This window comes from Silurus meridionalis, chromosome 18, assembly GCF_014805685.1.
Source record: "Silurus meridionalis isolate SWU-2019-XX chromosome 18, ASM1480568v1, whole genome shotgun sequence".
Classification (NCBI taxonomy): Eukaryota; Metazoa; Chordata; class Actinopteri; order Siluriformes; family Siluridae; genus Silurus; species Silurus meridionalis.
Genome location: NC_060901.1, coordinates 12,662,199 through 12,673,757, shown reverse-complemented (window position 1 = coordinate 12,673,757; position 11,559 = coordinate 12,662,199). Strand labels below are relative to the sequence as shown.

Genomic DNA, 11,559 nt, shown 5'->3' with positions numbered 1-11,559 from the left:
AATCTCGCAATACATGGCCCCTGTCATCCTCTCCTTAATACAGTGCAGTCGCCCTGTCCCATGTGCAGAAAAACACCCCCAAAGCATGATGCTACCACCCCATGCTTCACAGTAGGGATGGTGTTCTTGGGATGGTACTCATCATTCTTCTTCCTCCAAACACATTTAGTGGAATTATGACCCAAAAGTTCTATTTTGGTCTCATCTGACCACATGACTTTCTCCCATGGCTCCTCTGGATCATCCAAATGGTCATTGGCAAAATTAAGACGTGCCTGGACATGTGCTGGTTTAAGCAGGGAAACCATGACGTCTTAGTGTATTACCAACAGTAACCTTGGAAACGGTGGACCCAGCTCTTTTCAGGTCATTGACCAGCTCCTCCCGTGTAGTTCTGGGCTGATTTCTCACCTTCCTTAGGATCATTGAGCCCCCACGAGGTGAGATCTTGCATGGAGCCCCAGTCCAAGGGAGATTGACAGTCATGTTTAGCTTCTTCCATTTTCTAATGATTGCTCCAACAGTGGACCTTTTTTCACCAAGCTGCTTGGCAATTTCTCCATAGCACTTTCCAGCCTTGTGGAGGTGTACAATTTTGTCTCTAGTGTCTTTGGACAGCTCTTTGGTCTTGGCCATGTTAGTAGTTGGATTCTTACTGATTGTATGGGGTGGACAGGTGTCTTTATGCAGCTAACGACCTCAAACAGGTGCATCTAATTTATAAATGTAGTGGAGGTGGACATTTTAAAGGCAGACTAACAGGTCTTTGAGGGTCAGAATTCTAGCTGATAGACAGGTGTTTGAATACTTATTTGCAGCTGTATCATACAAATATATAGTTAAAAAATCATATATTGTGATTTCTGGATTTTTTTTTTTTTAGATTATGTCTATTTCAGACCCCTCCATGATTTTTAAGTGGGAGAACTTGCAAAATAGCAGGGTGTTCAAATACTTATTTTCCTCACTGTATATATATATATATATATATATATATATATATATATACACAAAAAGCACTGTAATAATCTGTCATCCAATCAATGGTATATTAGCACCTCAACCCCCAATGACCCAAATCAGAACAAACCAGTTACTGAAAATGATTAAATGTCCTTTATAGAAGAAAAAAAACACCTTTTCAATGTGAATGTCTGTCTCAGCTGACAGACTCTTTCCATTTAGACTAAAAACGTCTAAAACACAAAGCATGCGCTGCTGGCAAATTTACTCCGACTGCACCATTTTATACACAACCTTGTTTTCAGTCAATTAAACTCGCTGTGAACCAAATCTCATTGGGGTGGCCAGAGAGTTAGCAAATGCAATATGGTTAATGGCATCATTTAGCAGAGAACGGCAACGTGGGCACTGGATGCAAGAGCGCTTCGGAAGGGCCTACTAAAGGGGGGAGAAAGAGAAACATTACAAAGTGTAATTACTTTAAGCACCATTAGGGATGCAATAACTTGGAGGGGGGAAACAAAGTCCAACTCTGTCACACCATGCGAATTGAAGGCAGCAAAAGTAATAGTCCTTTTTATCTCTGTCTGTTTCAGATTGAGCGAACTAGGATCAAATCGAAACCTGTTATCTTTCAGGTTCAACTGCCATCGATGTGGTGGACCTGCTATGACTTTAGAGGAATCTTCATCATTTGCTTTGCTGGAGGCAAACCATCATATCCTTCCCAGATCACTTCTATGCGCTGTAGTGGCAAAATTATTGGGACACCAGACTTTTCCAACCATATGGGGTTCTTCCTCATAGAGCTACCACAAAGTTTGGAGGCAAACAATTGTATGGGATGTCTTAGGATGTAGTACAATATATACAGATATATACATAAAAGATATAATTTACATGGATTGGAGTGAAAGATCTTTATTGGCCTGCTATAGACCTCTGACCTCAACCCCATTGAACACTTCTGGTGTGAATGCACAAATGGAGAATAAATGTGAAATGAAATTCAAAAAAGCATATACAAAGCTTATTGCTAGGTGTCCATAAAGTTCTGTTCATAGAGTGTGTGTGTCTTTGATAAAACATGGATGGAGTAAGCAGTGTAAAAGGTCTCCACATAAAGGAAAATGAATTCCATAATAAATTGAATCCATTGTCAGAGTTTAAAAAGATTTAGATACTGATATTAGTATAAAGCATATAACCGTTAGAATGCAGTGTACTGCCTAGAGAATGGTTTAATCTTTCACTGTAAACCTTGCAACTAAAAAATATAAATTTTACATATATTTCAGTGTCATTTAGAACATCATGACTTGACATGGTGAAGGACTTTTCCCAAAAACACCTGGAACAAATAGAAAAATTCTGACTGTAGATAAAGAGAAGATAAACACGAGTCTGCTGAAAGGTTTGTCCTGACATGATGGGAAATAACTTCTGAACAATGTTATTTTTACCATGGATGTGGTCACTTTGGGAGAAGACAAAAAAGTTCAGTAGAGAAAAGTATGGGGAGAGGGGGAAAATGGGCCAAGTGCAATCAATAGCCCTTGACAGGTATAGTCTGTATCTTTACTCTCTCCTGTTACTTTTGTTAGTCCCCAGTGTAGCCAGTGAAGAAAACCCGAGCCTGGATGTGACGGTGCAGAAAGAACCTGCTAACGTTCTAATCGATAATCTGAAGCGAGCCAGTGCCACTCCTTTCTTGATGAACGTCACCTCTTGTAGTTCGAACCGGACAGATGAGCGATCGTAGTGCAAATCCGGGATAAATCGCATGTCTACATTTTCACAAACAGCTCCCTTTTTACTGTTGGTAATCCAAAATTGAGAGGTGAGAGTCCCCCGATATATAAAACCTGCATTGACGAGCATTCCTCTTGTCTTAAAGCCCACCTTGTTCATGCAGCTCAGCTGTCTGCGTAAAAGCCTTGGACGAGGCTCAGGTGGGTTTTTGAAGGCCAGGACAGGCCAAAAGCATTCAATCTCAGCCGCTCTGCTTCTGCACAGCTACTTAAAAAGTGGAAGTGGAAGGCGCCACTGTAATCACACTCGCAATGAGTTGTCTCCAGTTATTTGAGTGCTCACAGACAGCTGTTTGTTGGTTTTGTCTCTATAACGTGTCTGGAAAAGGGTCCAAGAATGAGAAAGCGGGCCTCGGCGGGACGCCACCCACAGTCCCCGGTCTCAGAATAAATCAATAAGGACATGGGAGGAAGGGAGGAGATGGAATTTACTCGCTCGGCGGTAGATGGGAAAATTACCTGGCTTCAATCGCCATGTGGGACCAGACAGCAAGCCTAATGTATGGGCTGTACAGAAACAGTAAGCGAGGCAGAGAATACGAGCAAAATATCTTCCCCATCACTGCACATGAGCAAAGCAAGCGGATATATTTGTTCCTTTCCAGCATTCTTATGCAATAAAACCCATTAAATTGCTTTATTCATCCATTTTGGGGCATTTGTCAGAGAAGAAGGCTGTGGAGCATTCACTATTACCAAAAGCTAATAATAGAGAAACATGGATTGTTTTCAAGTAACACATTTGTAGGTAAAACGGGTTCGAACCGAGACGTAAACCACGACTTCTGCACAAAACGAAGGACGACGATTATAACACTAATCACTCGACAGACAAAACATTATGTGAAGTGAATAACACTGATTATCTCTGCATGATGGCAGTTGTTGGTGGGTGGATATATATTAGGCAGCAAGTGAACATTTTGTCCTCAAAGTTGACGTATTATAAGCAGGAAGAATGGGCAAGCGTAAGGATTTTAGCAAATTTAACAAGGGCCAAATTACGACGTCTAGACAATTGGGTCAGAGCATCTCCAAAACTGCAGCTCTTGTGGGGTGTTTCCCGGCCTGCAGTGGTCAGGATCTATCAAAAACAGGGTCATGGGCAGCCGAGGCTCATAGATGCTCGTGGAGAACGAAGGCTGGTCCGTACAGATAGGCTCATGTAGCTCAAATGCTAAAGAAGTTACTGCTGTTAATGATCGACGGGTCACGACGGGCTGTTTTGACAGCAAAAGGGAACCAACAGATTATTAGACAAGTGGTCATAATGTTCTGCCTGATCAGTGTATCTATTAATCCACGTTATGGTGATTACAAATCTATAGTCCCATTAAAAACCTCACTTAAGCAGAACAACACATACAAACGTTACTTTGTTTTGATTTCTTAATTTTTTGACACCAGGACTAAAATAACCGTCTGACTGATGGGAAAATATTAGCAAAAGCCCCAAGCCTAAGCAGTTATTCCTGAAGGAACTTTTAGCGAATTGATTGTATTAATTTAAAGGAAAGTTATTTAAATAGTGTTACTTGAGGTTAAACACGTTGCTGAAGGTCACTGACGAAGTGGCTCAAAAAAATGACAAGGACATTAGAACCTGTGGCTCCTTGCCAACATTCCGGCTGACCCACGGTTGAACTGCTCCTTGTTACTCGGAGATAAATCACCCTGGATGCATGAATGCTATAAAGGAAGTAGCATTGGTCAACCTTGAAACAGGATTTCTGTAGCTTATCCTTCAGTACAACTCAATGTAACTTTTCTCTTACCATCTCGGGTTCCATCAATATTGCCAAGTCCCAAGGAGACCCCGGTCATCAGCTCTTTAAGCAAGACTGACAGGTTTTCAGAGGATAAAACACAGTTCACAATGTTTCTTCAATTTGTCTCTTGCCCAGACGACTCACCACAAATGTTTTAAAGAACTTTATTGAGTATTTGAATTTTTTTGGTAACACACATCAACTTGTACATTTCAGGTCATACATCATTCCATGCGTCATCTCGAAACCTGCGAGATGAACATCCCGCTTTTCAGTCACGCCTGAGACTTTATGATCTAGGCAGCGTATCGAAGGGAATGGTTGCTTTGCTCACAGTGATCACTACTAAGGCTGCACAGGTTATGTATACGGGGTCATGGATACTGATGATGCTGTAATGTAGAGCAAACAGCCTCGTCACAACTACCAGCGCTGGACTGTAAATTAGGGACGGCTGCAGCACTAAGAGCCAGAGCGAGAGTAGATGGCAGTGGATATTTACAGCTGGGACGAAGAGGATTTTGAATTATGGTTGTGGTGCTGATGCAGTCCAATCTCGGGGCTGTACGTGTGCAAGAAAGGGAGGTTTGTTGACGCAGCGGTTGATGCATATGGGCATGTAAGTGTTTGATTGGCCATGAACCGGGCTGCCAAACACAGCAGCTGTCAGATGGCTGCTGTTTGTACACACACCCACACATGCTGAGGACAGTTCATGGCCTGGCATTGACTACTGGCGTTATCACACGCTACAGCGGCTCTACTTTACTTGAATTATATGAGGGGTGGAGTTGAGATGAATGATTTATCAGATCTTTCAGTATTCAAAAAAACCTCGAGGAGCACCTCGGCTTCGCCAAACAGCAGATGCACTATAGAGAAGAAGCAATTTCATTAAATCACAGACTGCTAAAATTTCCCTGATGGTGAAAGAACTCAGCCTTAGAGTTCACATTAAACCTTCAGCGGAAGGCAAGAGAACAGAGTGCCCGATGGCTGTTTTTAACTTTGCGGAAATAAGACGGGGGGAAAGAAGAAACCTGAGTGAAAGAAACACGTAGTCAATGAAGGGTCGAGATCCCAAAACAGGTCGACACCCTGGAGAATTGAGTTAGAGACGAAGCTAGAACAGGTCATCACCTACATTTAGTCTAGAGCTCACAATGCTTATAACAGAGACTCCGGGAACAAAAATGATCATGCTAATATTTCAGCTAAATATCTACAATGATGCTTGATTTTAGCAGGAGATTGAAGTTCCTACTAAGTAGCTGACCTCAGGATAAGGTCCCGAATAGGAAATAACTAAGAGACTGATCGTTATTAGCTACACTGTGCCTCAGTGATCAACTGCTACAAAACAATTAAGATGTTACATATGATATATATTACACATTTTAGCTGCAGGATAGAACAGTGAAATATTACGCACTCATAGTTAAATACAATTTCCAGGAAATAATAACCAAATATATTATGTTTAATACCTACGGCAGGATAATGTCAGGTACTTCATGCCCAGCAATGAAAAGATTTGCATGTTCGGTTTGGGACACTGTTGTCATCAAGGCCAGCTTGACAATTGAGGAAGACAGATGGAAATCATGCATAGCGGTTTCACGTTGATCACGTTGGGTCAACGGAATCACTTTTTGTTTAAAAATAATAATACACTGTGGGAATACAGGCGCTATCTACTCTACTGTTGTGCATCCCAGCAAACTAATGACATCATTTTTTCCTGCAAACACTATAAATGTATTTGTAACGGAACTTGTAACAGCACTGTTAACCCAAATGTGACCTAGAGGTTTAGGATTCTTCATGGTCTAGTAAGTTCGATTTTTTTTTCCCCTTCTTCTCTTTCCAGTGACAGGCAGCTTTACATTGCACCGAGAGCGTAGGGTTCTTCAAAGACAGACTGCTCTTCAATCCCTCTCGCAAACAGCTTGATCAACTGGCAGTGCACTCTGAAAAGACAGAGAGAAAAAAAAGAGAGCTGTCAGACATCACTCTGGGTAACGACAGCATTTTAAATAAATGGAGACAAATTGACAAAAATGGACAAATAAATGGGGTGCCTACTGAGAAAGAAAGATGTCTTCAGAAGTTCATTACATAAGTGAGGCAAATATAAACATGATGTGTCTGGACTCTGCAGCCTAGAGGCCCCTAGATTTGCATCATGAACCAAAACAATTTTTCCACAAACCAGGGTGTGTGTGAGGGGGTCGTTCATAAATTCTTACATGCAATAATATACATAATAATAATAATAATAATAATAATATAATAATATACATATGATTCAATTATTAATTTAATTACATATAATGCAAATGTAACAGCATAACGCAGTATCAGCGAAAGCTTAATTCGTCAATGCGTAAAAAAACCTGACTATATAATATGATTCACAGTTTGATATCGGTCCACAGCCCAGTGGTTGGGAACCCCTGCTTTAACAATCATAGCGCTACCAGGGCAGATTTTTTATAATACAAACTGAAAGGAAATATATTCCTGTATCAAAAATGTAATAGTGAAATGCAAAAGTTTACGAATAGTTGTTTACGACTTTTATAACATGTAGATGATAGCGCCCCCCACCCCCACAGTGTGCAATAAGCAACAGTAAGGAAAAATTTCAGTGTGGCTGCTAATCAGCATTGCTTTTCTTTTTGTTTTAACCAAAGATACCACAGTCTTGGCTGCATTCTATTTTCTCATACAGTTGAGGTACAGAAACGTACAGTAGGAATTCATCTACATAAACAAAAGTAACCAGAAGGTTCCCTGGTGGTCTAGTGGTTAGGATGCGGCGCTCTACCCTGCTGCGGCCCGGGTTCGATTCCCGGTCAGGGAACCGACCCCAGCCATTAGGGTTGCACAAGCCTTAGTGCCGGCCCCAAGCCCGGATAAATGGGGAGGGTTGCGTTAGGAAGGGCATCCAGCATAAAAACGTGCCAAATCAAACATGCGGATGGTCCGCTGTGGCGACCCCTAATGGGAGAAGCCGAAAGAAAGTTTTTAAACAAAAGTAACCAGAAGGAAATGTCTGTTATGTGCTGCATTCTTTGACACAGTGAGAATTTTATTTGGATTTGAAGTTAACAAAACTAGTGGGATCAAAACCACTGGCACCTTTTATTACTAGATTGGTTGATGTTCCACTTGAATTAAAATGTAATCAGTCTATCCTGTACTCGTTCCTCGTTTGTGTTTAATCTGTTGCTATCCTGCCATCCTGCACATGGCCTTTTAGTAGTCTAAAGCTACATCATTTCTCTTCGCTTGCTTTACATAAGGGCTACACAATAAATCTGCTCGGTGGATTGGTTCTTTAAGGCAAGCTTTATTGCAATCCTGCCACCTGCAGTTTTTAAATACTACGAGTATTAATTCCCTGTAGAGATTTTCTCTTTATATTGTGCGTGCTTATTAGATGAATGTAACGCCTTATGTTAACCAAACATTAATTTATTACAACACACACTGCTGTTCTTGTATTGGGGCTTTTTGCATTATTCATGCACGACTCATGACAACCCCCCCATGCTGTGCTGCACACTTGTGAACACATTACACGTTTTTAAATTCAGACGAATTCATTAAGCACATCCAAACCTCGAATCTCGCTTTCAGCCTTCTCCATTTTCTTGAATTGTACATGTGGTCTATGCAACTTTGGCGGCTTTAGAATTGAATTTCCTGTAACTGCACAAGATTCATGTTTAGCACTCAGGTGAGACATAATCCTCTCTATTGCTCTCTGTCTTACGGCACATTGTTCATCTGTACAGTTCGTTTGCTGAATCGTTCAAAGAACAACTAGTAAGGGGGAAAGTCGATGAATGAATGGGCCTAAATTTTAATTAAAAGGGAGGGAGCTTTTAACACTGGAAAGGCCATTAAATTACAAGACATGAGACAGTTACGCATCACTGATAGGACAAATGGAGCGTGAAATAAATGTTGCAATCAGGAAAGCCATCATGCTACATAAAGATTTTCCTGTGATAATCGAGTGCTTGGCGTTATACAAATAGATTTTTTTTTCCAGTGCAATGCCCATGCAGTTTATCACCCAACAGGATTCCCTAGTAATATTTTAATATGTGGAAGCGGTTCATCCAGTTCAAAGTGATTTACTTATCACGAGCTACAACGGTGCGCTGAGGTAATTGGTATTTCATCGCTTAGAGAAAACTTTTTTTTTTTCCCGAATTGGTAAAATGACACTGGAGTAACGGTTCATTAAGTACACTTACATTTATTAGGTACATCTACATATAGTTGCACTCTGTAGCAATTCAATTAATACCTGTAGTACAGCTGATGTCATAGAAAATATCCCTGCCCCCGTTATACTATATTCCTTAACGGAAAAGGGAGGATTGCTGAGCACTGATTATTCTAGTGTGCACTTTTCTTAGCACAGAAGCGACACTGACATGGCAGCACGTGCCACTGATAAGTGTATTTATACACAGATATTTTTACCATTGTGCATCGTGCAAGACACGGATACTTTGCCGGTGCATGGTTTTTGTCACCATCATCATGTCAGTGCCCAGTAAAGCCCACTGACTTACTATACTCTTAGATAAGAGGTGGTATCAAAGATTCAAAAATAGCTCTCTTTACAAAAAATACTTTATTTAACTACATTGATACACTATCACCTTCAAAATAGTCTCCTTGCACAGTGATAAAGCATTCCCAGCATTCCTGCCACTTCTGGAATGTTTCCTGGAAGTGGCAGGAACGAAGAGTGTCAAGCACCATGTGCGATTCGAACTGGATCTCTCCGCATCCGTGTCAAAAAAGGCGAACTTTGAGCTTTGATCGTCATCTTTGGGAAGAGGGCAAATTCCGCAGGAACTAAATCTGGAATGTAGGGTGGGTGTGGAAGCGAGATCTTGTTTCCCAGGGAGAAACGTACGTGGTCAGAATAGCACCAGTTGCACAGCTCCCGATGTACACAGGAAGGACTTATAAAGGTCAGTGCTCCCTGTGACTGTGCGTGCAGCCTTGTGATCTGTTGGCTTGTTACAAAACTAGTTGTGAAACGTTTTGATACCAACTCTTGTATATGTACAATATATATATAAATAAAAAAAACGTGCAGAACAAGTATTTACAACCATGTTTATTTCTTTAATCTCATTAAAGTGGAATATGCACTTTATGCACTGCAGTGTACAGGACACTACGCAGTGCAGCGCCATGAGGTTCTTGTACCTGACTTGAATTGCAGCATGAGGCAGGATTTCACCATCACAGTTCCAGCTGCTGTGTGCCAGGCTACAGGTGCATGCTGGATGCTCTCTGCATATCTGGCTGAAGAAGCGTGCGTGACCAGATCCCCCGGCCTCACGCAGCTCCAGCTCAGAGTCGCCGTCCTCGTATCTGGGCGTAAAGCGGAACTGTCGCACGCGGTACACCTCTACAAAAGGGTGATCAAACTGCAACACAAACAGAAAATATACACACTGAGCAGAGAAGCCATGAACTTGAGATCTTTATTAGAAAGGTTACCACATTCATTTGGCCCTCTACAAAACACTTCCTAATAATAACAATTATCAGCATAATTAGATAGATAGATAGATAGATAGATAGATAGATAGATAGATAGATAGATAGATAGATAGATAGATAGATAGATAGATAGATAGATAGATAGATAGATAGATAGATAGATAGATAGATAGATAGATAGACAGACAGACAGACAGACAGACAGACAGACAGACAGACAGGCAGACAGGCAGACTTCTAATAAGCATGTGGGCTTCTGAGAAACATGGAAATCTAACCAGAGTGAACTGAAGTAAACCCTAGCTAACAAACAGCCGTGTTCATCTAACCAAATTTCGCTGTCGGTAGAGTGAGTCACCCAATACGCACAACTCCCAGGACACAGCCGAGGCTGGAATAAAGAGACCCGGATGAGAGACTAGACCAGGCAGGAGCTGGGAATTTTTCCTCAATTACCTTTGAGATAAATCTAATATTTCTGCCTTGTTAGTTTTATGGCTCATGAATCTAATGAAAAACTCTGAGCATTCATCTAGTCATATTAAAGGCTTTCTGAACCTGAACTGCTCCCTTTGCAGTGAAATATATAATTATGGAATTCAACGAGAGAGTAATAGAAAATGTAAAATGCTTGTTTTCTGGAGCACTGCATTTGGCACTGGGGCTTGGACAGAGGAGCCTAAAGCGAGTGTCCTTTAAAAGTGCAGGCTAATAAAATTGATCATAAATGTAATCAGTTTTTAAATCTATTGTTGTGTAGAATTGACTGTGACAGTAGAAAGCTAGCTAAAGCCAAAGTAGAAATTAAATCTGGTTATAGTAATTAAGAAAAGTAATCATAGCCCCGATATTTATACACGAACAGTACATCCCCATGGACCGTAACGCCAGCGTGTACAACATGTACCTGGTCGTCTTTGTTGGTGTGACGAAGCAGGTGGCGGAGGAAATCAAACCGTGTGCACTTGCGAACCAGGATGAGGTCGGCTGTGCCATCAGCTAGGTGTGCAGAGGGAGCCAGGCCTTTTGGACTGCGAGGACAAGCACAGCTCATACATGCAGCATTAATTGCCAGAAACTTTCCCCTGATGACCTGCCATGCTCCATCAGTCTCTGTAATAAAAAACACACAGCTATAGTTCTGCAACCGTGCATTTGCCAGGATCATTTTTCAGAAAAGGAAACTGGGTACTTAAGTTATGTTCTAAGTCGTTACAAGTTTTGCAGGTAATCATACACAGACCAGGCATAACATTATGACCACCTGCCTAATATTGTGTTGGTCCCCCTTTTGCAGCTAAAACAGTCCTTACTCTTCGAGCATCAACAGCATTAACTTCTTCAGCAATCTGAGCTACAGAAGATCAGACAACAGAGGCCAGCCTTTAATCCACACAAGCATTATTGAGCCTTGGCTGCCCATGACCCTGTAGCAGGTTCACCACTTGAAGCACTTTTGATAGATACTGACC

The 11,559-nt window shown here is 41.3% G+C and overlaps 1 protein-coding gene across 2 annotated transcripts in view; it reads right to left on the bottom strand.

The window, feature by feature from the left end:
- Positions 1-4,691: 4,691 nt before the first annotated feature.
- cerk (ceramide kinase) overlaps positions 4,692-11,559 on the bottom strand; it is a 28,347-nt gene continuing 21,479 nt past the window's right edge. For both annotated transcript variants that reach the window (XM_046873392.1, XM_046873391.1), the window contains exons 11-13: positions 10,995-11,200; positions 9,788-10,011; positions 4,692-6,513 (exon numbers count right to left, since the gene is read on the bottom strand). In XM_046873392.1, the coding sequence (XP_046729348.1) occupies positions 6,426-6,513; positions 9,788-10,011; positions 10,995-11,200 (518 nt within the window). In that variant the 3' untranslated portion in view covers positions 4,692-6,425. The remainder of the gene's footprint in view (positions 6,514-9,787; positions 10,012-10,994; positions 11,201-11,559) is intronic.